This window comes from Rhododendron vialii, chromosome 3a, assembly GCF_030253575.1.
Source record: "Rhododendron vialii isolate Sample 1 chromosome 3a, ASM3025357v1".
NCBI lineage: Eukaryota > Viridiplantae > Streptophyta > Magnoliopsida > Ericales > Ericaceae > Rhododendron > Rhododendron vialii.
In genome coordinates, this window is record NC_080559.1 from 9,941,302 (window position 1) to 9,968,833 (window position 27,532).

At 39.4% G+C, this 27,532-nt stretch overlaps 2 protein-coding genes across 3 annotated transcripts; both read left to right on the forward strand.

Moving 5' to 3' along the window:
• Nucleotides 1–1,114: 1,114 nt before the first annotated feature.
• Nucleotides 1,115–2,735, forward strand: LOC131318381 (UPF0481 protein At3g47200-like). The gene has a single exon (XM_058348086.1). It carries the CDS (start codon nucleotides 1,245–1,247, stop codon nucleotides 2,601–2,603), a length of 1,359 nt encoding a protein of 452 aa, XP_058204069.1. The 5' UTR covers nucleotides 1,115–1,244; the 3' UTR covers nucleotides 2,604–2,735.
• A 3,743-nt stretch (nucleotides 2,736–6,478) lies between these two features.
• On the forward strand, nucleotides 6,479–27,372 carry LOC131318382 (uncharacterized). 2 transcript variants are annotated; one of them, XM_058348088.1, is made up of 5 exons: nucleotides 6,479–6,701; nucleotides 24,404–24,936; nucleotides 25,034–25,259; nucleotides 25,339–26,362; nucleotides 26,444–27,372. In XM_058348088.1, exons 4-5 carry the CDS (start codon nucleotides 26,087–26,089, stop codon nucleotides 27,089–27,091), a joined length of 924 nt encoding a protein of 307 aa, XP_058204071.1. In that variant the 5' UTR covers nucleotides 6,479–6,701; nucleotides 24,404–24,936; nucleotides 25,034–25,259; nucleotides 25,339–26,086; the 3' UTR covers nucleotides 27,092–27,372. The 2 variants fall into 2 exon arrangements, with proteins under 2 accessions (XP_058204071.1, XP_058204070.1); XM_058348087.1 differs by having other exon boundaries at nucleotides 6,485–6,701; nucleotides 24,414–24,936.
• Nucleotides 27,373–27,532: the final 160 nt, after the last annotated feature.

Here is a 27,532-nt window from a genome sequence, read left to right on the forward strand (position 1 = left end):
AATGATCAGAAGCAGAAGGCCCACAAACAGTTTTGCAACCGATACTGCATAGAGCTTGGTACTGGTAGGTAGTCATCAGAAGTGAAGAACCAAGGCAGTGCTACCGGTACCACACAAGACTTGGTAACGATAGCTCCTGAGAAATTCTGCCAATTAACCATAATGCTGTAACAAATTTGATGTTCCTGCTCCATCAACAACATCCTTTTGCCCACACTTTTTACACTTGGCCCTTTTTTTCCCATCATCGCCCGTAGGCAAGGTATCAAATTCATCCCATGCAATAGAAGTGGGCCTCTTAGTACTTTTTACGGTAGACGAAGAGCCTTGCTCGATATTTTCATCAAAGTTGTCTTCCATTGTAAGTGTCCTAATGTAGAAACACAAATTTAAACTCTAGAAGAAAGCTCAAATTAATTGCAGCAATACTTCATACTCAAAAATCAACAAGAAAAATATGAGTAAGAAAAAAATTTCCACTTCAATCGATAACAATCAGACTCAGGGCATAGGAAATCATATCAGAACTTTCATAATTGAATCTTCATTTTCTGAGCCGGTTCGGGTTATGTGGTGGGCTTGAACCTTTGTTCGGATAGCTAGCTAGGGCTTTCATAGGAGATAGATAGAGAGAGTAGAGAGAGAGAGAGAGTGGAGTCGTCGACTATTATTATGTGAAAAACCTCTAATAGAATGGACAATTTTTTTTTTATTTTTAAATTTGATCCATTACCAACCCATCTAAACCCACACGGATTTATTAAGTTGGTCCAATTAGAAGTCATATTTGAATATGTTTGGACCGATTATAAATAGATGAATTTGAACGAATCCATGAAACTCAGTCCAAATTGTCACCTCAAGTTATATGAAATACAGTACTAGGGTGCACATTGGATGTTAAAACATCATATTGGACACGTTGTGGGACCAACATATTTAATTTTTAATCAATAACCTAAGCTTGGGAGTTACTCACCACCTCACAAATATCATGCTGATAGGATTCTAGACGTGAATAAAAGTCCAACGACCAAATATCAAAGCTGATAGGATTCTGGACGACTGGACGTGAATAAAAGTCCAACGACCAAATATCAGATTCTCAATTATATAGATAAGTCTTGCTTTTTCCATATTATATGGTCCAACAAAACTTGAATCCCATTTCTTTACCCGAAATTCCTCCATAACTAAAGACTCCTTTTACCCTGTTTCCAGAAAACCCAAATCATCAAATCGAGATGGGAAGCAATTCAAGAGTACCAGAACAAGAACTAGAACTCCAACACACCATCCAAATCTGGGAAGCCAAACAAGACCTACTAAAATCCATGCACCAAAGAATCTCGGCCGCGCCGCAACTCCTCAGCAAGTCCTCCGGCCACTCCAACTGCTCCATCTTCAGAGTCCCCCAGACCCTCATCGACATCAACGGAAAAGCCTACAAACCCGACATAGTCTCCATCGGCCCGTTCCACCACGGCGAGCCCGGCCTCCAGATGATCCAAGAACACAAGTGGAGGTTCTTGGGTGACTTGCTGAATCGAACCCGGAGCAAGGGGTTGAGCTTGGAAGACTACTTGAGAGCAGTCGAACCGTTGGAAACCAAAGCCAGAGGGTGTTACTCCGAAGCCATCCGTTTCGGTACGGATGAGTTTCTGGAGATGTTGGTGCTCGACGGTTGCTTTATCGTCGAGCTGTTTCGGAAGATCGGGAAAGTGATCCCGATCGAGCACGACGACCCGTTGATTTCCATGTGGAATTATTCGTTTATCTTGAGGGATTTCATCCGGTTGGAAAATCAAATCCCATTTTTCATCCTCCAACGGTTATTCGATTTGTCGCTAATGCCGGGGGAAGAATCGGGTCCTTCGTTGGCCAAATTAGCCCTTATTTTCTTCAACAACGCCTTGCAAAGACCGGAGGAGGTAATCACCAAGCATGCCAGCACACCAGGGAGGCACTTGTTGGATTTCCTGAGGTCAAGTTTTATCCCGACGGATCACGAGGAGACGAAACACGGGAATTCGTCGCAAAACCACATGATCCAGTGCATTTCGAAGCTCTGTCGGGCCGGGATAGACCTCAAGCCCGGCGACGAGGACAGCTTCCTGGTCGTCAAGTTCCGGCGTGGCGTGATCGAGATGCCCACCATTTCCATCGACGACTTCATGAGCTGTTTCATGATCAACTGCATCGCGTTCGAGCAGTGCCAGATCAAGTGCACCAGGCACTTCACGACGTACGCCACGCTGCTCGACTGCCTGGTCAACACGGGGAAGGACGTCGAGTTCCTGTTGGACCGGAACATCGTCGAGAACTATTTCGGGACAGAAGCGGAGCTGGCCAAGTTCATCAACGATTTGGGGAAAGACGTGACGTTTGACATCGAAAGTAGCTACCTGGGTAATCTGTTTTACGAGGTGAACAAGTATTACAAGAGCGGGTGGCACGTTCAGTGGGCGAGCTTTCGGTACACTTATTTTCGTAGCCCGTGGTCGTTTATTTCGGCTTTGGCAGCATTTGTTTTGCTGGTTCTGTCCGTGGCCCAGACTTTCTATACAATGCTAGCTTATATCCAACCTCCTGACCCTAAGTAAGGAGTGATAAACTTGGGATGGTAGTTACTTTTTTGCGACTTATTATTTTGTTATTGATGTGTGATTTTTGGGTTTAGTTCAAATTGTATCTATAGTAGTGACTTTGCGAGGATAATGGAAATTGTTTCAGATTAGTATATCTCTTTTTCGTTTATGCCACGCTTTTGTATTTGTTGCATGTAATTTGGTACGAGTATGGGTGAGAATTTATGATAGGGTGACACTGCGACTCGATCCTAATGTGAGGGTACGATTTTTAACATAAAACATTAATAGGCCATCAGGCCCACCACAACCTGGACCTGACACGGATTGATTTAGTGAAAATCAATCCGTGTCGAGATTGATTTAGCGAAAATCTTGAATTTCATTTTCCTATTTTTCTGCATCATAAATGTGCTTCAAAAGCAAAACATTCGGTATCTTATAAACATGAATTTTTGACTTGATTTATGAAATGAGTTCTAAATAGTGAACGATCCTGATTATCAACTTGGAAATTATGATTCAAAAAGGACTTGTAGAGGACACATCCAGTCCCACAAAGGGGACGGGAGAGGATTCCATTCCTTATTTGATAACCTCCATATATGATCAGTGATCCAGAATGTTTGATAATTCTTCATATCTGATTGATATACCATAGATTTTTCTGTATAAATACAACTGAGTTTTCCCTTCCTCTCATTTTCATCCTTGAAAATTCAGGACAGAAAAGGGTCAGGTAGTTGAAATCAAACCAGTTATCAATTGGCACGAAGCTTGACCCAAATGGTGGGTGATTTTTTATAGGGCTCCATAAAAAAATATTTTAAAAATAATGAATGGTTCGAATCATTTCTGTGGGTCCCGAGGTCATGAGCCCCACAAAACCGATACGTGCACAATATGTACATACCCATATGTACCCATAGCTTTTTTCCAAAAGAAGTATGGAAGATCGACATTTTTATCTATATTGATTACTTCACTAAATAACATTATGCCACCAAATATTAAGTAAACAACAAAAAAATGCCACCAACAATAGCAGAAAAAAGAAAAAGAAAAAAGATTAAGCTACTATATGTTTGAGAATGACATCAGAGGTTGAAACATTATGCCACTAAAGGTTAACTAAAAAACAACAAAAAAAATTCCACCAACAATTTAAAGTCCAAATAGCACCATAAAATTGCAGAAAAAAAATAAAAATATTAAGCTACTAAATGTTGGAGAAAAGATTACAAATACGATGACATGAAAGGTGATTTTTTATAAGTAAAAAGAAGTTAAATATACTACATGAAAAGATTAACGTGAACAATCGAATGGTTAGGATACAAACTTCGATAGGTATCACAATATACACATATATATACGGTACCCAGTTTGGTTTGATTTGGTTCGCATTAGAGGATGAAAAACCACGCCAAACTAAATTTCTCTGGTTTCTTAAAAGTCAAATCGGACCAAACAGATTACTTCTAAAAACCAAACCAAAAGCATCGATTTGGTCCGATTTTTCTTCCAGTTCATTTTAGCTGGGGGTTTCGTCACCGCTACTTTCTATAGATTGTAGTTCGATGGGAGTTTGACAGTTTGTATCTTACAAACAACAACAAACGGCAACAATGGAGACGACTTAGCACTACCGGCAAAATTTGGCCGACGATGGAGGCGAACGACATTAATAAACGAATGAGCAATTCTAGAAGTCAAATTGAATAAACCAGATGAATGTCAGTAATTTCTTGCTTGGCTACATCTCTCGACAACGCTTTTGTGATGGTAGTAATCAGCAATGACAAGGTGATAAAAGGAAAAAGTTACGAGCATATATATATCGTGCACATATCAGTTTTGTGGAGCCCACCTCGAGGTTTAGAAAGATGATTCGAACTGTCCATTATTTTAAAATATTTTTTTATGGAGTCATGTAAAAAATCATCTCAGCTCAATATCAGTAAAGATTTTTTCGAAATTTGTAGGAGCAAAACTACTTAATTACTTAGTTTCGCCTCTATAAATTCAGAAAAAATTCTTATCGGTATCGGGTTGAGCTGATTTTTACAGGGCTATATAAAAAACGTTTTAAAAATAATAAGCGGTTCGAATCATCTCTGTTAGGCCTGTCAATGGGCCAGATCTGATCCGGATCCGATAATACCAAAATCCGATCAGACTCGAATCCGATAGTGGTAATCCGGATCCGATCCGAAAACTTTTTACTTTAAAAATTTTAGCAAAAAAAATTATCCGAAAAAAAATTAAAATAAAAAGTAAAAAAAAAATACAACTCCTTAAACATTTTTTTTTTCAAAATAAAAAATTTACTATTTTTTAAAAAAAATTAAAAAAAATTAAAGTTCAGATTCGGATCGATAACGATTTAATTCGATCCGATCCAATCCGTATTTGAATTACCGGATTCGGATTATCGGATCGACGTTATCGGATCCGGATCCGGATCGAATTTTTCGAATCAGATACGGTCCATTGACAGACCTAATACCTGTCATCTGTGAGACCTAAGATGAGTCCCACAAAATTCATATGCGCATGTCATATGTACCGCCCAGGTGACAATTCATTTTGAATGTAAATGGAAGGCAAAGAGCCCACCGACATCCACACGCTATAGAGGACAACAATTCTAGCAAAAAAATAAACAGTGAAACTTCTACAATTGGGGCCCGATTGGATGCCGTATGTATTTTGGGTGTATTATTTATGAAGGGAGGATAAAATAGTAAGTGGTATTAGTTAAGAAGGGATGATCCACATTGATGTGACATTTATAGAGGGGGGTAAAATAATATTTGGTTTGGATGGAGGATAAATTGGGGGTATAAAGAATGGTGTATGATTTAAAAAGTTGGCAAATGACTATTTTGCGCTTGCGCAATATTAAAATAGAAAATTTATTAAATTAAATATAGAATTGCAAAATTCAATAAAAATGAATTACTTTATCATAATAAAGTAATAATAATTTAGTTTACTAATAGGGCTCGATTGGATGATGTATATGATGGGTGTATTGCACAATACACCCGGATGAGGATTGATGGGACTATTTTTGCACCGTTTGGCATTCCTTTTCTCTCTTGTATTAACTAATCCCCTGCTTCACTAATACACCGGGAGCAGCCATAAGTTATGGCTACCCTCCAAGGTAGCAATAACTGATCCGGGTGTATACGCCTGATTTTTTACCAAAACACCCCTCCTCATCCCCTCCCCAACGGCTCGCTCTCTCTCTCTCTCTCTCTCTCTCTCAATCTGCTAACAGAGACAACGACGAAGAAGAAGAACAGATCACCACTAGCACGAAAACAATTACACAAAATATGTATGCATATGTAGAAAGAGAGAAATGTACCTGTTCAATTAGGGGTAAGTTCTGCACAGATCGGAAAGAGATAGACGATCAGATTGAGTGACGATCGATGGGTGTAGCAGCTGCTTCTTCTTCTCCCTATTCTGGTTCTGTCCATCTCCTTCTGGTTCTGTCCGTCTCTCTCTCTCTCTAAAATAGGGAAAAGTGGGAGACCGGTGTAAAAAGTGAAAAGGAGAGGAAAAAATACTTAATGTGCATGTGGTTGTGTGGTTATGCCCATGCTCCAAGAGACTGGAAAAAAAGAAGAGAGAATGTGCCAAATTAAAACGGACACGTAATTAAATCGTAAAAAATAATTAAAAAGCACTTAAAATTAAGTTTTAAATTTTTAAAATTATTACGATAATTACATTATGGGCCCGTTTGGATGCAGTGTTATGAAGGGGTGTTAACAATACCCCTGGGTTAAGCCTGAGCCCACTGCTTAACGCTTGGTTTGGGAAGCCATTTCGGCTGGGTATTCACAATACCCTGTTCTTCTGTAACACCTGAGAGAGGGGTCTTTGAGGGTCTTACCTACGGCTGGGGTTTGAGGTACCATCGCTTATACCCCCTAATCCCTCTCAAAAATGGACAATTCCACCCCTGTTTATCCCCCTTCTCCCACCCCCAACTTGCAATTTTGTCGCTACCCTAGTTCTGCTTTTGTTATAAGAGACGAGAGGGTTTTGTGGCGATTTGGAGAGTTCAACCAATTTGAGCTTTGATTAACTCAAGTATGTCTTTGATTAATATGTGCGTTGCATTTTTGTTGAATTTCGAGTACATGGATGTGTAGTTGTTTGCAGTAGCTTCGATTTCGGTCTGTAAACTCCATGGGTCTGTGGATTTTTTACTCCCATCGAGTAGATTGATGCAACTGATTTTGTGGGTTTTATTGTTGGTTCAATTTGCAGACAATTTTTTGGGGGGTTTTACTGTTGCTTTGTTTTCCAGTCCATGAATTTGGGGTTTTACTATAGATTCGATTTCCAATCCATGAATTTGGGGGAAAAGCTGTACCCATTCGATTTCCAGTCCATGCAACTGTTTTCTTTCTTCTTTTTTTTTTTTATCTTAAAAAATATGTGGTTTTTACTTGAACATGTTTTAGTCTCTCTCTCTCTCTCTCTCTCTCTCTCTCTCTCTCTCTCTTGTTTTTGCTATTGATAAAGAGCACTTTTTTTTCTTTACTTGACCCATCTGTCATATACAAATGGAATTCTTGCCATTGCTACATTTCTGAACATTCTGTATGAAGATTGTCAGGTTCTAGATAAATAGTTGAAGACAAAAGGTAGAAGAAAAGAATAAGAATAAAAAAGGAGTAAAGAAGATATTGAGTAAGATGTAAAAACTGCTACCATTTTTCGTGCAAAGGGTTTGCTGCTCTTTTCTTTCTACCTGTGACTTGTCAATTGATTTAAGTGTTTCAAGCCAATCTTAAATGAATTCTTTGTACTTGTGACTTGTAAAAGTACTAATATAAATATCTTTCTGTAATGAACAAATTTGCTCTTGGATTTCTGAAATTCACCGGGGTTTGCTTTGCTTCAATTGTAAATGCCATAATTGATGCAGAAGTTCATGTCAATATATGTAGTTGGGGAAGAATCATGATAAGCATAGTACTAGATGATTATGCTGATTCCTTTTTGGGAGCCTGTAGTTTTTTTCTTTTCTTTTCATCATTTGGGATTAAGCATGAGAAACACTTTCCTAGAGTTTTGAAGTCAACCATTTCCTTAAAAATAAAAAGAGAGAAACAGAAAAAGATACGCATTTGCTTTGATGTCAAGCAGCTTCTAGCTAGTGTTCTTTTGGTAATAAGCAAACTGAGAAAAGAACTTGTCAACAAGAATCTAGGTTTTCATGATATGAGAGTATCTTGATTCTTCTTGGTAAAGTTAAATAGAGAGTTTGACTGTGAGCTCGTCAAACAACAAAGTAACATGCTTGTAGTCTGGAATATGTACTTGAATTATATTTGTAAATACTCCAATCTGAGCCGCCGAATAATCTTTAAGTTTCTCGATGATGAAATAAGGAAAAATATACCTTTAAGACTTGGATTGTTGCTCATTTGCTACTCCTTCTCTAAACCTCAAGAAAACCCTTTTTCTAAACATGTAGGGCGGCCCCCAATTCAATTGCAAAGAGAAAAACGCTTATGCTTGGTCAAAAATAACTATTTTCATGACACATTGATGGTAAAATGGGCACACATTTCAATACATAAAACGTCTTTGAGTCAAACCAATTGGGTTAGAAAGAGGACTCAACAAGCTTTCCAACGCTTTGAACCACGCCCAAAATTCGAGTTCGGGAGTGTCCCGGGCGCTCTCGCGAAGTTCAGTGTGCTGAGCTGTCTCAAAATATTGCTCGGCGTTTCAAAGCATCGCGCGACATTTCAGAAACGCAACACGGCATTTCAGAAAATTCAAAAAAAATCATTCCACCGCACGACATTTCAATATACAGCACGGCATTTCTCTTTATGTTGTGCGGCGTTTCGGGAAAAAGTTTTGACAATTGCAAGAAGGTTTTCGGCCACGCCTGTAGGTGCAGAGAATGAGTTTTATTCGGCCCAGAAGCCACCTCTCCTCTTTGTAGTGTTCATCCTTGGCTCTCTTGCCTATAAATACAACCCCCCTCAAATTGAGAAGTACCCTTTCAACTCCAAATAAAGTTACTCTGTCATTTTCTAGACTCTCACTCTCTCTCTCTCTCTAAAAATACTTTCATTCTTCTGATGTAGAACACATGGAGGCTCAATTCCATGATCAGCGGGAACGAGCCAAGCCCCGAAAGTCCAAACGGTGTTTAATTTCAGATTACCCAAATTGGCTAAATTCGGACGAGCTCGGAATAGGCCCAAACTTGGTAGGCTCACTTATTTTCGTGCTCCGGTCAATACTCATAACCCTAAGTTGATGATCGATGGTGCTTTTCGGCCTAATTCCTGCGTTTAGGCCTTCAATTGCGTTATTTTGCCTATTTAGGAAAGATTTGTTTCGTTAATAACTCTTAGACCGTAATTCCTTTTAAGTTGATTCTTTTTGGAAAAGCCTTGTTTTTCTTTCCTGTTTTTAATTTTAGGAAAAGCCCCAAATTCTGGAACTTTTTATTTTCCAAGTTTATTTTTAGGGTTTCTAGGGTTTCAGCCTATTTAAGGGTTTGTAACTTAGAGTTTATGCAGCTTTTTGATCAATAATATTCAGAGATTTTCTCTTTCTTTCTTGTGCACAAGAATTGCTCGTTGCGACGAGTTGTTTATCTCGTTTGGACTAGTACGCTAACTAGTCTCTCGTGAATTCAGCTGCGTCATCTTCTTATCCTCTTAAGTTCAGTACACTACTGACTTAGGAGTACCTCCACCTCAAAGCATCCAAACATCCTCACATCCTTCAATCCCCATTCAAGCTCAAAAGAGATTTTCAGTCCAAACATCTTTCATCTTCAAGCACATCCAAGCCTCGATCAGAAGGTATAACTCAATTCCTTGGGCTAAACCACATTTAGCTTTGAGGGGAGCCGATCGAGGCCTTTCTTGGTCTTTCTATACCGAGTTTGGGTCTCAAATGAGCTTTATATTCAAAAAGCACAAAAAAATAGTTTCTGCACTGTAATACGCTACTTCGTGCGGCGTTTTATAACACCGCACGACGTAGTGTATTACAGCATGTATTATTTTATTTCTTGTACATATTCCTTCTTATGTTATTCTGTTTAGTCTGTTTATTACTTTTCTGTGCGGGTACATTCTAGAATCAAGTTTCATGTCAAAAGTCTTTTTGTTTTTACTTTATTAAATCTTTTAACATTTCAAAGAGCTTTTAACGTTGTTTTACATGAGGAGATGAACAAAAGGGTCTCGTAAATCATTTTTCATAGATTTGGAAAATATAAAAAAACAGTTTTGCGGACCTATGTTTGTTTTATCATGTAAAACCAAACTGATTCTGGAATGCGTAGACTTTGTACACCGCACGGTGTTTTAGTCACACATGGCGGCGTATCCGAGTAGCCGTGCGGCGTTTCACATGATATTGGTAGACTGCTGTAACGCTGTTATTTCACTTTCTGTATATTTTTCATCCATTTCATACTGCACACCTCGCCCCACAAGCACGTCAATGTGATATATTAAACGCCATGTCTTTTTCCCGTACATGTTTTAATCAAAGTTAAGTTTTTTGAATGATATTAAATCCCCCATTTAAAATGCTAAGTAGAGATCGATTTTACCGGGCGAGCGGGGTGCTTTTTCAACAAACCTTCCCCGTTCGTAACGTGGCTCCCGAACCCAAAATTTCAACATTTTCGCAAGATCAAAAGCCCTTCTTTTCAAATCAAGCTCTCGGTTTCTCGGATCATCCATCTCAAAAATTCGGGTGGCGACTCTTCGATCACACCGGGCTGGGGAGCCCACAGTGGCGACTCTGCTAGGTACCTTTGCATTAATCAAAAATTTGGAAATTAATACATAAATGAACAATCTTCCAAAAGTCTGTCAAAACAGTATGCTCCATGCTGCTAAAGAACGGAATGGTGACGTAACAGGATTTTACATCTGACCAATCTGAACTGGGACTTTTATTATTGTTCACTTGTGTAGTTTTCTCCAAAGTATTGATTAATAGAGAGGGTCAAGCTTGAAAGGCATTTTTCTTGGGGGATTTAAAATCATTTGAAAATCTTAATTTTTTTTATTTTTACACTTTGCACCGCACAAGCCTCGCCAGTGTGTTTCGGCAATCTTGCCCGGTTTACCGGTGACAAGCTCTTCCGGGATGCCTTGCAACCCTCGACCATGATGAGCTATCGTATTGTTCGACCACTGTCTTGCAATACAATTAACATGGGGAGTACATCTTGGCTCTAGTCCGGGGAACCCTTTCAAGACCAAAACCGGCCTTCTGCACTTATACATAACTATAGAACCTTTCAAACTAGGACATGAGCCTATGGTTAGAACTTATGTGTTATATTGTGCTTAAGTGCTGCATATATCTTGCTCACATGACATATCTCATCATCATGCTACATTGCACATGTATTGCTTGACCGTTAGAGTAGTTCTAGGACTTCTCTTTCCCTCCCACGTTTAAAAAAAAAAAAAAAGAAGGTTGCTAACACCCGATGAAGAGTCTTGCCTCATGGGACGCACGTTGCTTAATACCAATTAGTCCTTAAAATGATGCATTTGGGGGAAAATCAATTCTTACTAAGTCTTCAATGCATTTTTCAATCAAATGTTCAAAAAAAAAGTGAAAAAAAAATACATGAAGAAATGACTAAAGTATTAATGCTGTGATACTTACACAATTTAGGCTAATAGCGCCATGCCACTCACGCCATTCTAGTCACAGTACCGCATCATTTTTACCGTGTCATTTCAAAAACAGAAATTGAACCTTTCAAAAAAAATAAAAATAAAAATAAAGACTTAGTTTGTTTTGACATCTCTTAAAGTTTTGTAGTTTATAAATGATACACTATCAAACGAAACTCTAAGGATTGAGGCAACCTTTTTTTAAAAAAAAAAAAACATTTTCTGTGAGTCTAGGAGACTTAAAATATATGGAGTTTAAGATACCTCCAGTGTTCGCCGTGCCCGAACGGCCCCTCTAGTTTGGATCTAGCCTTAGGGTGTGCTTGTATCTAGGTTTCGGCAACCTCATTGCTTTGTCTCGGATGGTCAAGATAAGGAAATTGGCTCTGGTTCCGAAGCATTCGAAATTTAACCTGCCTGACATGACTTACCCATGGCTGCTGAAACCCTTGGTACAATCATATCCTAAGTGAGATTTGGAGTTGAGGTAGGTCATTAGTAAAGTTAGGACGGTGACAATAACGATGACACGTGAGCATAGAACCTTCCAAGGTTAAGACGTGGATCCATCTATTAGAACTATGTATTATATCCAGCTTGATGCATTTTCGTGCTCACGTCATCGCATTGCAATGCACATGGTCCGTCCACTAGGCACTTGTCTACTTGTCTTCCGGAACCCGCACTCACTCCTATCTCGTCCTCCTCCCTTCTCTCCTTCCTTCCCTTGGTTCAAAAAGATTGCCAAGACCCGATGAAGAGTTGTGCATCTGATTACATGCACGTTGTTTAAATCAATTAATCCTTGGAATGATAAAACCTTGGGGATATCAAAATTTGTTAAGTCAATACATTTTTCAATCAAGAACTCAATGGAGGTTAAGAAAACAAGTAAGCTACAATGTCATGATGCTCACACCACCCAGGTTACGGTGCCAAGTCACTTACACCGCTCAGGTTGATGGCACCATGTCGCTAACGCTGCCTTTGTTAACGGTATCACGTCATTCACGCCAAACAGTTTCTAAAACCAAAATCGAAACTCTGAATGAAAAATGTTAGGGACTTAATTTGTTTTGCCATCTCCCAAGTCTTGTCCTTCCTGATCAAAGGATACACTGTTAAAAGAAACGCTGAGGATCAAGGCAATCTTTAGGGATCGCACTGTTGGTCTAGGAGACCTTAAATCCATGGAGTTTGGGATACCTCCGGCGTTTGCCGTGCCCATACGGCTCCCCTGGTTCAGTCTAGCCTTAAGGAACATTGGTATTTGGATTCTGGCAGTCATATTGCTCTGTCTTGGATGGTCAAGATAAGATGATTGGCTCTGATCCTGAACGAATGTGATTTAACCTACCTGACACGACCTACCCGGATTGTCGAAAGTCATCTGTGCCATGTCTTAAGTGAGATTTTAACCACGGTAGGTCCTTAGGACAGTCTAGGAGACTTTAAATCCATGGAGTTTGCAATACTTTCGGTGTTCATCGTGCCCAAACGGCTCTCGGTCTGGGCTAGCCTTAAGAACACTAGTATCTCGGTTACAACAATCTTATTGCTTTGATGGTCATGATAAAGGAGTTGGGTCTATCATATCCTTGCTGAGTAAATGATTTACCTAGGATTGTTGGAAACCATCTGTGAAGTGTCTTAACTGAGACCAGGTCGGGCTAGACCTTAGGACAACATCGCGATCGACGACACATAAATGACATGTCCTTTCTTTTTCAGAAATGCATCTGGGACTCATCTAAAATTCACTTTTTGCTTTACTGTCAGTATTGAGCCACCCATCCTACACAAAACCACACCACCTTCTCCGACCACCTTAATGGCAGGGCAAATGGAACTAAATGAGTTGAAAAGGATTGTGGAGGAAATGAGTCAGAAAATGGACAAAATGCTAACTCTGATCCAACGGCTGGTTAACCTTCTCATATCCGTAATCCCAAACACAAATCTGGGACTAAATAATGATGTTGGGAACTTAGGGGCCGACGGGGCTGATGAACTTTGCTCAAAAGTGAAGCTCTCAGAAATGTTCAAGGATCTGGCTGAAATTCATGATGCTAGGGCTCACTCGAAGGAAGATACTGATAAGTGCCAAAATATACATATTTTGGCCCTCCAATCTATATTTACTAGTATTTTATATTTGTTAATTGGTATTTATTTTGCGTTTTTATGTTTACAGGTTGCTCGAGCTCGGTTTTCAAGATTTTGGGTAAAGATGAAAGTTAGCAAAAATTTTCGATCAAAGTGCGAAGTGGACAAAGCCCAAGGGCCACTATGTAATTTATACTTTCAATCCCTATAAAACTAATCTTAGACCTACTGAGCAGTCTTCTTCGGCAGCTTTTAGAAAAGTCTGATTCTCCTACGGACGAAACAACGAAGAACGGGATTGCCGTGGGGTTGTGTTCAATATAGTTTAGAGTTCTCTTTTCTATTCAAGTATTTGAAGTTTTGTTGAATTACTCGCATTCCGGTAACTCGTTTCAATTTTTGTTTTTAATTAAAGTTGCTTGTGGATCTTATTTTAGTTTTAATATTTTGTTTAATTTTCAATTGAAGTATGTCTCAAATTAGGGTTTCTTTTATTTTTTGTTTAATAATGAGTGAGTAGTCGTATGGGTAGGGTTGCAGGGTGATTAGCACACCATGGCCAGTTCAGGCACTGCTTCTATTTTCAAACAATGTAAAAATGATTTAACATAGGAGAAATACTTCCCGCTGACGAACTCGGGCATTGTCGGAGCCTATGTGAACGGGGAATGGGGGTCCAAAACTCATTCTCCGCTGCGCATGGGTAAACGGCGACCATAGGGTTTTGCATCTTGCGGGGTATCTTTTCCAATCTTAAATTGAATATTTTTAAGAACATCGAATGGAGCAGGTTAATCTGGACTGGTTGCGAGTGCTATGAACTCTACAACCGTACCTTTCTTTTAATTATTTGAAAAGTACAATCAATTTTTAGATTTTTGTAATCTCAATCAAATCAACAAGGGGTGGCTACCTGAGAGCCCAATTAAATTATAACAACCTGAGTTTTTAAGCAACACACTTCACCGTCCTTAGTGGATTCGACTCCGGTCTTACCGGGTATTGTGCTACATCGGTCTCCGCCCTACGCTTGGGGCAACCCATTATTTTAGGTTTAGGAAATCAGTCAAGCAGATACTGGACCCCTGTTCGAAACCAGTGCTCACATGCTTATTGTCTCGGCAGAAACACATGAGATCAATCCCAAAGGCAAAAGGCTAAACAGTTGCAAGACAAGTAAAGCTTCCGTTAGGGGCACCACCGTGAACACTCAACTTAGTCGCGGAACCAAACCAAGGGCCTTCTCCCATTTCCTTGAACCTCAATCGTTGATTTATGAAAGCTCCTCAAAACTGGCCTTATCAAGCCACTCCCCCAAACTTCTTTACCTAAAAAGCTTTCAGCAAATCACAATCCAAATGCCTTCTGCACCTTTTATCAAATACCCGGTCATGTTACCGATGAATGCAATCGTCTCCGCCACGAGATTCAAAACCTTATCGATGACAGAATCATCCCTCCACCACAACCAGACATTATACCTAAGCACAATCCTTGTCTGAACTCCGTCTTTTTCAGCAGAAAAGGATGAACCATTAAGAGCCATGCAACAGTTTGCCCTTCCACGAGTCTGGGAGTTTTCAAGCTTCGAGTCTTTGTCCTCCAATCACCATCTTTGTGTTTGAGTCAGTTTGTACGTCGAGTCTTTCATACTTGTGTCTGTGTGTAAGAGTCAAAATAAAAAAAATGTGTCAGTTTCGTATACCTGAATTACGTTGTGACCTGATTCCTTTACAGGATACGTAGGTAGCCTCATCCTGAGGCCCGGTCACGAGCATTCAAGTCAATCCCAAGGTTCGGTCATGCTCTTTCGAGTTAACCCCTACTGGTTCGGCCACTGTCTTTCAAACATCGTGTGTCTGTAATAAACTTAGGGTTTCGAAATTGTTTTCCATCATCAGTTGAAATTCATGATAATCACTTTAAAGATAGCCTCTTTGAGCCTCAACCAAATTCTTTAAAAATGAGCCCAGCTAGCCAGCTATCCCCCACATTGGGATGAAATGAAAAATAAAAGTGCCAGAACAAACATTGAAATTCGAAGCATTGAAAGGATGAAATCGCCAAACGCAATAACAAAAGGCGTTGAAAGCAAATGAAAAATTAAGAAAAGGTGCTTACTGAAGCAAAATTGCACAAAAAGTTCAAAGATAGCTGCTAGCTTTGAAAACCCAAAAGAAAGTGAAATTTTTGAGCCAGTTATCTTTTCTTAAGCCCAAACCATGGCCCTCATTATAACCCAAAAGTCCTTTCAGATTGGAAGGCGCAACTTGATAGCAAGAACCCTTGGCGTTAATAGGCATGATCGAAAATCAATACATGAAGAAAAGTCAAAGCATTGCTTAAAGCAAAAATCCAAATTGGGGCATTTTCGATAAAAACTCTTGTGTTTTGACAAAACAAAATCGAAAGATTTGAATGAAAATCAATTGATGGAGTAAAATAATTTTTGAAATTCCAAAAGGAGAATTCCAAGAACCTGGGCATGTCTGCCATTTCAAAGAGTCAAACCTTTCGCCCAATCAGGGGCACCATTCAAAAGTCTCTTCGTCTTTCCCTCCTCATTTGCGTCAAAGTAGTCTTGTCAAAATCCACTCCTTTTGCCAAGTCAAAAGAGTCATCTCGGTTTTGTCAATTCTCGACTTGTGGAAGCCATTTCAACACATGGAAGAATACCACCCCTGAGAGAAGCTCGTTGGGCTGAAAACCGCAAGGGCGGGCAGACCCAAGCAAAAATTAGAGCAAAAGCCTGCTAGGTCAAAAACCCGCAAAGGCGGCCTAGGCAAAAGTTAAGGCAGATAATCAAAAGGGCTCACTAGACGGAAAACCCAAAAGGGCGGTACTAGGCAAAATTTAGAGCACAAAAGGAGAGTGTTAATACCCGAGAGAAACCAAAGCCCGAGCTGCGTACATGGTCAATTGGTTGCCCAAACCATCAGAACTGGGGTTCGTCACTCAATGGGGCACAACAGCTCGATGTCATCTATTGAGGCAAGTGTATGCCTAACTTCAAGAATCGGGCACAAACTTCAGCCCAAAGCTCAAGCCTTGACCAAAGGCAAGTTCCAACCCAAAACTCGAGCCTTAACCAAAGGCAAAATTCGGCTCAGAATTCATACCCCGACCCAAGCAAACTCCAACTCAAATTCAAGCCCTTACCATAGGTAAATTCCAGCCCAAAATCTAAGATGCCAGTCCACTGCTCAAAGATAGTTAAGCAAAAAGGGTACTTAGATGTGTCCTCTATTTTTCAAAAAAAACAAAAATGAATGTTGTACACATCGTCATTGAGTGCCAACTCGCGAATCATGAATGTTGTTCAAAAGTCATTCAACCAAGCTACGGTCCAAAAGACCTAACGCTTCTTAGTCTCCCAAGCTACGGTCTAACCGACCTAGTGCTTCTTAATCGAGCTAGCGACGGTCCAAAAGACCTAAGCTTCTCATTCAACCAAGCTATGGTCCAAAAGACCTAACGCTTCGTAGTCTCCCAAGCAACGGTCTTATTGACCTAATGCTTCTTAGTCTCTCAAGCGACAGTCAAAAGGAACTAAGCTTTTCATTCAATCAGCGACGGTCAGAAGGACCTAAGCTGCTCTATTTATCGGGCGACGGTCAAAAGAACCTAAGCTGCTCTGTTTATCGGGCGACGGTCAAAAGGACCTAAGCTGCTCTATTTATCGGGCGACCGTCAAAAGGACCTAAGCTTCTTCATCTATCCAGCGATGGTCAAAATGACCTAAGCTTCTTTGTCTATTGAGCAACGGTCAAAAGGACCTAAGCTTCTCCGTTTATCAAGCGACCGTTAAAAGGACCTAAGCTTCTTTGTCTATCGAGCGATGGTCAAAATGACCTAAGCTTATTTGTCTATCTAGCTATGGTCAAAATGATCTAAGCTTCTTTTTCTAGCGAGCTACGGTCTAGCCGACCTAAAGTCTCTTCGTCTCTCGGGCTACGGTCTAACTGACCTAAAAGCCTCTTAGTTTCTCGGGCTACGGTCTAACTGACCTAAAAGCCTCTTAGTTTCTTGAGCTACGGTTTAACCGACTTAAAGTCTCCTCGTCTCTCGAGCTGCGGTCTAACCAACCTAAGTCTCCTCGTCTCTCGGACTACGGTCTAACCGACCTAAAAGCCTATTGTCCTCGGGCTACGGTCTAATGGACCTAAAAGCCTCTTAGTTTCTCGAGCTACGGTCTAACCGAACTAAAGTCTCTTCGTCTCTCGGGTTACAGTTTAACCGACCTAAAAGCCTCTTAGTTTCTCGAGCTACGGTCTAACCGACCTAAAGTCTCTTCATCTCTCAGGCTACGGTCTAACCGACCTAAAAGCCTTTTAGTTTCTCGGGCTACGGTCTAACCGACCTAAAGTCTCTTCGTCTCTCAGGCTAAGGTCTAACCGACCTAAAAGCCTTTTAGTCTTTCGAGTTGTGGTTCGTTCTCCGGGACTACACTCCGTCTAGCACTTCGTCCTTAGGGACTGCACTTTGTCTCGCACTTTGTTCTCTGGGACTTCACTTTGTCTTTCGGGACTCGCACTTTATCTGCACTTCGTCGTCTGGGACTCACTTTTGTCATACTTGCATTGATTTTACATGCTCACGTGACATGACATATCAACTTGCATTATCGTTCATGTATTGTCTCAATCAAATCTCAAATTCATGCTCTTTAAAATTCAAGCTTTTCAAAATTCAAGTCTCAAATTCAAGCTATTCAATTCAAATCTCTTCCAAAATTCAAGCTTTTCAAAATTCAAACCTCAAATTCAAGTTATTCAAACTCAAGTCTCTTTCAAAATTCAAGCTTCTTTCAAAATTCAAGTCTCTTTCAAAATTCAAGCTATTCAATTCTAGTCTTTTTCAAAATTCAAGCTTCTTTCAAGATTCCAAGTCTTCAAAATTCAAGCTCTTCGCCGTCCGAGCATTTCGTCCTCTGCGACTCGTCTCAATTTTAGTCCTCCTGGGACTCGTTTCAATTTTAAGTCCCTTGAGGACTCGTCCCGATTTTCGTCCCCTGAGGACTCATCTCAATTTTGGACTCGTCTCAATTTTAAGTCTCCCAAAGACTCGTCTCAATTTTAGTCCCCTGAGGGCTCGTCTCAATTTTGGACTCATCTCAATTTTAAGTCTCCCGAGGACTCGTCTCAATTTTAGTCCCCTGAGGACTCGTCTTAATTTGTAAATCTCCCGAGGAGTCGTTTCAATTTTAGTCCCCTGAGGACTCATCTTAATTGTAAGTCCCCCGAGGACTCGTCTCGCTTTTGCCTTTCAAAGGGCTCGTTTCAAGAAATTTCTTGACACTCGACACTACAAGTACTCAATTTTCTCAAGTTTATTTGCTTTCGCAATTTGTCCTCCGGGACTCGTTTTACCTGCATTGTCTCAACTGAACTACATTGGTCTGATCCCTACAATGGGGTATGTAGGCATCTCTATGAGCGCAACAACCTTTATTGCATTCTTGCATTTAACTTAAAGACTTTGGAGCGATGGATTGGGATGTCTAATCTTTAATGTCACTTATACCAAGCAATGGTACCTAAGTTCCGTTAAAGAGGGACTACTATAGACACCCCAATCTGGGCTTCCGAATAATCTTTAAGTTCCTCGATGATGAAATAAGAAAAAATATACCTTTAAGGCTTGGATTGTTGCTCTTTTGCTACTCCTTCCCTAAACCTCAAGAAAACCCCTTTTCTAAACATGTAGGGCGGCCCCCAGTTCAATTGCAAAGAGAAAAACGCGTTTGCTTGGTCAAAAACAACTTATTTCATGACACACTGATGGTAAAATGGGCACACATTTTAATGTATAAAACGTCTTTGAGTGAAACCAATTGGGTTAGAAAGAGGACTTGACAAGCTTTCCAACGCTTCGAACCACGCCCAAATCTGGGTTTGGGAGTGTCCGGGGCGCCCCCGCGAAGTTCAATGTGCTGAGCTGTCTCGAAATACCGCGCGGTGTTTCAAAGCATCGCGCGGCATTTCATAAATGCAGCACGGCATTTCAGAAAATTCCAAAAAAATCACTCCACCGCACGACATTTCAATATACAGCACGGCATTTATCTTTATGTCGTGCGGCGTTTCGGGAAAAAGTTCTGACAGTTGCAGAAAGTTGTTGGCCACGCCTGTAGGTGCAGAGAATGAGTTTTATTTGGCCCAGAAGCCACCTTTCTTCTTTGTAGGGTTCATCCTTGGCTCTCTTGCCTATAAATACTCCCCCCCTCTAGTTGAGAAGTACCCCTTCAATTCCAAATAAAGTTACTATACCATTTTCTAGACTCCCACCCTCTTTCTCTAAAAATACTTTCATTCTTCTTATCCTCTTAAGTTCAGTAAACTACTGATTTAGGAGTACCTCCACCTCAAAGCATCCAAACATCCTCACATCCTTCAATTCCCATTCAAGCTCAAAAGAGATTTTCAGTCCAAACATCTTCCATCTTCAAGCACATTCAAGCCTCGATCAAAAGATATAAATCAATTCCTTTGGCTAAACCACGTTTAGCTTTGAGGGGAGTCGATCGAGGCCTTTCTCGGTCTTTCTATACCGAGTTTGGGTCTCAAACGAGTTTTATATTCAAAAAGCACCAAAAAATAGTTTCTGCACTGTAATACGCTACATCGTGCGGCGTTTTATAACACCGCACGACGTAATGTATTACATCGTGTATTATTTTATTTCTTGTACATATTCTTTCTTATGTTATTCTGTTTAGTCAGTTTATTACTTTTCTGTGCGGGTACATTCCAGAATCAAGTTTCATGTTAAAAGTCTTTTTATTTTTACTTTATTAAATCTTTTAACATTTCAAAGAGCTTTTAACGCTGTTTTACATGAGGAGATGAACAAAAGGGTCTCGTAAATCATTTTTCAGAGATTTGGAAAATAAAAAATAGTTTTGCGGACCTATGTTTATTTTATCATGTAAAACCGAACTGATTCTGGAATGCGTAGACATGTACACCGCACGGTGTTTTAGTCACACCATGCGATGTATCTAACTCATCGTGCAGCATTTTACATGATATTGGTAGACTGTTGTAATGCTGTTATTTCACTTTATGTATATTGTTCATCCATTTCATACTGCACAGCTCGCACCACAAGCACGTCAATGTGATATATTAAACCCCATGTCTCTTTCCCGTACAAGTTTTAACCAAAGTTAAGTTTTTTAAATAATATTAAATCCCCCATTTAAAATGCTAAGTAGAGACAGATTTTATCGAGCGAGCGGGATGCTTTTTTAACAAAACCCCGTTCGTAATGTGGCTCCCGAACCTAAAATCTCAACGTTTCCGCTAGATCAAAAGCCTTTTTTTTTCAAATCAAGCTCTCGATTTCTTGGATCATCCATCTCAAAAATTTGGGTGGCGACTCTTCGATCACGCCGGGCCGGGAGCCCACAATGTCATAATAGTTGTCAAAAAATGGACCAATTTATCCTCCTTTGCACCTGGCTTGCCCTGCATAGTTTTTAGTCAAGTATTGTGACCTGTTCTTTTTTTTTTTTTTTTTCCTGATCTTAAAAAATATGTGGTTTTTACTTGGACATGTTTTAGTCTCTCTCTCTCTCTCTCTTTCTCTCACTCTCTCTCTCTCTCTCTCTCTCACTCTTGTTTTTGCTGTTGATAAAAGACACTTTTTTGTTCTTTGCCTGACCCATCTGTCATATACAAATGGAATTCTTGCCATTGCTTCATCCCTGAACATTCTGTATGAAGATTGTCAAGTTCTAGGTAAATAGTTGACGACAAAAGGTAGAAGAAAAGAATAAGAATAATAAAGAAGTAAAGAAGATATTGAGTAAGATGTAAAAATTGCTACCATTTTTCGTGCAAACGGTTTGCTGCTCTTTTCTTTCTACTTGTGACTTGTCAATTGATTTAAGTCTTTCAAGCCAATCTTAAATGAATTCTTTGTACTTGTGACTTGTAAAAGTACGAGTACAAATACTTTATGTACTGAACGAATTTGCTCTTGGATTTCTGAAATTCACCAGGATCTGCTTTGCTTGAATAGTAAATGCCATAATTGATGCAGAAGTTCATGTCAATATATGTAGTTGGGGAGGAAGCATGATAAGCATAGTACTAGATGATTATGCTGATTCCTTTTTGGGAGCCTGTAGTTTTTTTTTTCCTTTTATCATTTGGGATTAAGCATGGGAAACACTTTCTTAGAGTTTTGAAGTCAACCCTTTCCTTAAAAATAAAGAGAGAGAAACAAAAAAAGAAACGCATTTGCTTTGACGTCAAGCAGCTTCTAATTGGTGTTCATTTGGTAATAAGCAAACTGAGAAAAGAACTTGTCAACAAGAATCTATGTTTTCGTGATATGAGAGTATCTTGATTCTTCTTGGTAAAGTTAAACAGAGAGTTTGACTATGAGCTCGTCAAACAACAACGTAACATGCTTGTAGTATGAAATACGTACTTGAATTATATCATAATAGTTGTCAAAAAAGGGACCAATTTATGCTCCTTTGCACCTGGCTTGCCTTGTATAACAACACGGTTTTTATTCATGTCATGTGTGTGACCTGTTATTTTTTCTTTCTTTTTTTCCTGATCTTAAAAAATATGTGGTTGTTACTTGAACATGTTTTACTCTCTCTCTCTCTCTCTCTCTCTCTCTCTCTCTCTCTTTCTCTCTCTCTCTCTCTCTCTCTCTCTCTCTTTCTTTCTCTCTCTCTCTTTTTCTGTCTCTCATTTTTGCTGCTGTTAAAGGGCACTTTTTTGTTCTTTGCTAGACCCATCTGTCATATACAAATGGAATTCTTGCCATTGCTACATCCCTAAACATTCTGTATGAAGATTGTCAAGTTCTAGGTAAATAGTTGAAGACAAAAGGTAGAAGAAAAGAATAAGAATAATAAAGGAGTAAAGATGATATTGAGTAAGATGTAAAAACAGCTACCATTTTTCGTGCAAAGGGTTTGCTGCTCTTTTCTTTCTACTTGTGACTTGTCAATTGATTTAAGTCTTTCAAGCCAATCTTAAATGAATTCTTTGTACTTGTGACTTGTAAAAGTACGAGTACAAATATCTTTCTGTACTGAACGAATTTGCTCTTGGATTTCTGAAATTCACCAGGATCTGCTTTGCTTGAATTGTAAATGCCATAATTGATGCAGAAGTTCATGTCAATATATGTAGTTGGGGAAGAAGCAAGATAAGCATAGTACTAGATGATTACGCTGATTCCGTTCTGGGAGCTTGTAGTTTTTTTTTTTCCCTTTTATCATTTGGGATTAAGCATGGGAAACACTTTTCTAGAGTTTTGAAGTTAACCATTTCCTTAAAAATAAAGAGAGAGAAACAGAAAAAGAAACCCATTTGGTTTGACGTCAAGCAGCTTCTAACTGGTGTTCTTTTTGTAATAAGCAAACTGAGAAAAGAACTTGTCAACAAGAATCTATGTTTTCGTAATATGAAAGTATCTTGATTCTTCTTGGTAAAGTTAAACAGTGAGTTTGACTGTGAGCTCGTCAAACAACAACGTAACATGCTTGTAGTTTGGAATATGTACTTGAATTATATCTTAATAGTTGTCAAAAAATGGACAATTTTATCCCCCTTTGCACCTGGCTTGCCCTGCATAACAACACGATTTTTAGTCATGTCATGTGGCCTGTTCTTTTTTTTTTTTTCCTGATCTTAAAAAATATGTAGATTTTGCTTTAACATGTTTTACTCTCTCTCTCTCTCTCTCTCTCTCTTATTTTTGCTGTTAATAAAAGGCACTTTTTGGTTCTTTGCTTGACCCATCCATTATATACAAATGGAATTCTTTCCATTGCTACATCCCTGAACATTCTGTATGAAGATTGTCAGGTTCTAGGTAAATAGTTGAAGACAAATGGTAGTAGAAAAGAATAAGAATAATAAAGGAGTAAAGAAGATATTGAGTAAGATGTAAAAACTGCTACCATTTTTCGTGCAAAGGGTTTGCTGCTCTTTTCTTTCTACTTGTGACTTGTCAATTGATTTAAGTCTTTCAAGCCAATCTTAAACGAATTCTTTGTACTTGTGACTTGTAAAAGTACTAGTACTAATATCTTTATGTACTAAACGAATTTGCTCTTGGATTTTTGAAACTCACTAGGATCTGCTTTGCTTGAATTGTAAATGCCATAATTGATGCAGAAGTTCATGTCAATATATGTAGTTGGGGAAGAAGCATGATAAGCATAGTATTAGATGATTATGTTGATTCCTTCCTGGGAGCCTATAGTTTTTTTTTTCTTTTTATCTTTTGGGTTTAAGCATGGGAAACACTTTCTTAGAGTTTTGAAGTCAATCCTTTCCTTAAAAATAAGGAGAGAGAAACAGAAAAAGAAATGTATTTGCTTTGACGTCAAGTAACTTCTAACTGGTGTTCTTTTGGTAATAAGCCAATTGAGAAAAGAACTTGTCAACAAGAATCTATGTTTTCGTGATATGAGTGTATCTTGATTCTTCTTGGTAAAGTTAAACAGAGAGTTTGACTGTGAGCTCGTCAAACAACAACGTAACATGCTTGTAGTCTGGAATATGTACTTGAATTATATCATAATAGTTGTCAAAAAATGGACCAATTTATCCTCCTTTGCACTTGGCTTCCCCTGTATAACAACACGGTTTTTAGTCATGTCATGTGGCCTGTGGGTTCCAACTTCCTATACCTTGATACTAGGATCTCTAAAACTAGTACTCTATAAAGATACGAAAATTTGAACATGCATGTTGCACATATTTTCTAGCATATCATTTTATAGATTAATTAGGCCAGATGCATGTACAGATTTCTAGTTCTCTTTGTATTAGGTTTTCATTTTGTGGGATTAGCATGCTATTTTGTGCAGTTTTTTGGGTTCGGCATTTGATGTTTATGCTGATTCTGGGTTTTAGTGGCTATTTTCTGTAGTTTTTGGGTTGGGGGTGGCTGTGTTTGTTGTTTAGAGTTATGTATAAATATTTGTAGTTCAAGTTTAATCGATGAAACACTTGTTAGCGTTTTTTAGGATGGCAAGATTAAACAGAAAACAAATGAGGAGAAGAGAAGAGCAAGAGGCAGTCATGTCATTACATGCCTATATTAATGCTGCAATGGGTTTATTTTGCCTCTACTTCTTTATCATGTCCACGACATGCCACCCTCGTCCCGAGTTGTCTCTAAATCAAAACTTTTACCAGACGCACGTAAATAATATCAATAGGCTTGTAAGGGGTAATGACCTTGACTGTCACGACCAGTTGAGGGTGAATAAGCATACTTTTTTGAGATTGTGTTATTTAGTCTGAGGTGTTGGGTTACGGGACTCACGCAACGTATGTCTTGAGGAGAGGGTTGCAATATTCTTGTGTGTCCTCGGTCACCAAACAAAGCAGAGGCGTACGAAATATGGGTTTTGGAGATCTACTGAGACAGTAAGTAGGCATTTCAATGCTGTACTCCAGGCTGTCTTGTGTCTTTATGACATGCTCCTAGTAACGCCTGGGCATGTACCTTTTAACTACGAAGACAGTAGATGGAGTTGGTTTCAGGTACACTCGTGCTAAATTATTCAACTTCTTCCATTTTAAATATTTCCTCTAGTTGGCCATATTTCCTTATTTTAATACTCTTGCTAACATTTGTTAGAATTGTCTTGGGGCATTGGATGGGACGTATGTGCCAGTTAATCCCCCAGCCGCTGACAAGGCACGATATAGGTCAAGGAAGGGTGAGATTGCTACAAATGTTTTAGGTGTTTATACTTGAGACCTAAAATTTGTCTATGTCTTGTCTGGTTGGGAAGGATCGGCCACTGACTCTAGAATTCTTTGGAATGCAATTGAAAGACCCTATGGTCTCAAAGTCCCCCATGGTATGTTTCACATCCTAAGTTAATGTTCTTTTTTAGTCCATGGTTGTTTTTCTCTTTTAGACTCTCCCATTGGTTACAGGACATTATTACCTTGTCAATGCTGGTTACACAAATGGGGACGGTTTTCTAGCACCATACTGTGGCCAACGGTATCACATTAACATTTGGAAGCAAGGTCATATGCCAATGAGCAAAAAGAAGTACTTCAACATAAAGCACTCCACCGCTAGGAATGTCATTGAGAGAAGCTATGGGGTTTTGAAGATGCGGTTTGCAAATTTGAAATCAGCCTCTTATTATCCCATAAGGACTTAATGCCGTATCATGTCAGCATGTTGTCTTCTCCATAACCTAATTAAGAGAGAGATGACGAACGATCCCGTTGAACAAGAGTACGACGCATGGGAACGAGAACACGTCAACGATGTCCCCATTGATGATCATATTGGTAACGTAGATACTTCTAATGAGTGGCTGCGGGGAGGGATGCGTTGGCTACGGCCATGTATAACCATTGGTTAGCCAATGGTGGGGGATAAGAGCAAAATATGTGACCTTGCAAATCTTAGTTTGACGAATTTGTGTTGACATTGTAATTGCACTATTTGTATTATTTGAAACTTGTTTGTAATATTTGTGTTTAAACAACTTGTAAGTTTTAGTAATTGTACTATTTGTACGATTACTTAATTTTGAGGTAGTAAGTTTTATATTCCTTGTACGACTTAAATGCATTTGCAGCAATGGATAATGAAGAAGTGGAAGTACTAGAAAGGCCTACGAAGCAGTCACGTAGGAGTTGAAGGAGTAGGGAAGAGGATGCTCTAATGAAGTGTTTGATAAATGAGGTAGATGACTCCGGAGACAAGTGGAGAGCTGACAATGGGTTCAAATGCAGTTTCTTCAATCACTTGGAGAAAGAGCTCGAAAAGGTGCTACCGGGGAGCAACCTTAAAGCTAACCCCCACATTGACTCTAAGATCAAGCATTGGAAACAAACTTGGGCAAAAATTGTTGACATTATTGCCCTTAGTGGCTTCGGGTGGTATGATGTGAACAAAAGCATCTCCGTGGAGAATGACATTTGGGACGAGTATGAAAAGGTAACTTCCAATTGTGAATTCCAATGCTTTAATTCATTATTAAGGCATGGGATTTCATATTAACTTCCAATATTTGTGTAGGCCCATCCTAAAAATGCCAAAGGCTTGTACGAGAAGTCCTTCCTGTACTTTGATGATTGGCAAATGATATTCGAAAAGGATAGGGCTATGGGGGAAGGAGTAGAGGATTTGACGGAAATGGCCTGGCCAAATACTGTGAACGAAACTTTAACCCCTCCCAATGATTTCTATGTTCCTCACTTCGGTGAAGAATATGGTGGATTCTCGAGTCAAATCCTCATGTCTCCCACAACTCCCAGAACACCCTTGCCTCAAACATTCACACCTCATAGCTCACTCCCCACTTCTACTCCCCGAGCCTCAACGCCGCAGGACAATGCAAGAGCAAAAAAAGGGAGGAAGAGGACAAGAATGGGTGATGACGAGGTGTCCATGGTTGCAAGCATGCAGAATTGGATGAACGTGAGTGAAAGACATACGGAAAAGATGGCCAATTCCTTTGGGTATGAGAAAGAGCTATCCGCCCGACACACTCAAGTGCAAGATGAACTGTCAAAGCTCGATATTACTTTGGCGGAGAAGTTCAAGTTAAGTGCCGTAATTTGCCAAGAGGAGCAAAGGGTAGACAACTTCTACGGCACCAAGCCCGAGGAGAAACAAGCATATGTTGAGGCCATTCTTAGTGGCCTTATGTATGGTCCTATTTAGTAGGAGTAACAAGCATACGTAATGCCTTTTTGAAGTGGTTTAAGTACCATTATAAGCATGCTTAGTACTTAAGCCACTTTATTTAAAGTGGCTGAACTTTCTTGTCGTATAGTATATGCCATTTGTTAATGTGTAATGAATGACCTAAGTCATGAATTTGTAGGAGTTAAACTAGAAACAATGGTGGATGATCGTACGTGTCGGCCGTGTATGCCTTATATTGCTACATTTGATGCACTTTTTGGTAAGTGTGAAATGTAATATGAATTTTTTTTTCATGACAGGTTTTGGCAACTAATGTGTGTCATATTAGGGCAATGGTGAAACAATTAATTAATTTATTAAGGTAGATACCTTGGCGGGGTAACAGTAGTTGCAGCCAAGAGTACCCTTATGATTCCATAAATATTGACTGAGCCCAATCCTGTTTTCACCTGTGGT

Bases quoted from the DNA above. Each gene is read 5' to 3' on its own strand.
- LOC131318381 (XM_058348086.1), top strand. From the start codon at position 1,245: ATGGGAAGCAATTCAAGAGTACCAGAACAAGAACTAGAACTCCAACAC.
- LOC131318382 (XM_058348088.1), top strand. From the start codon at position 26,087: ATGAAGTGTTTGATAAATGAGGTAGATGACTCCGGAGACAAGTGGAGA. The intron at 26,363-26,443 runs GTAACTTCCAAT...ATATTTGTGTAG, and splicing joins TTTGGGACGAGTATGAAAAG to GCCCATCCTAAAAATGCCAA.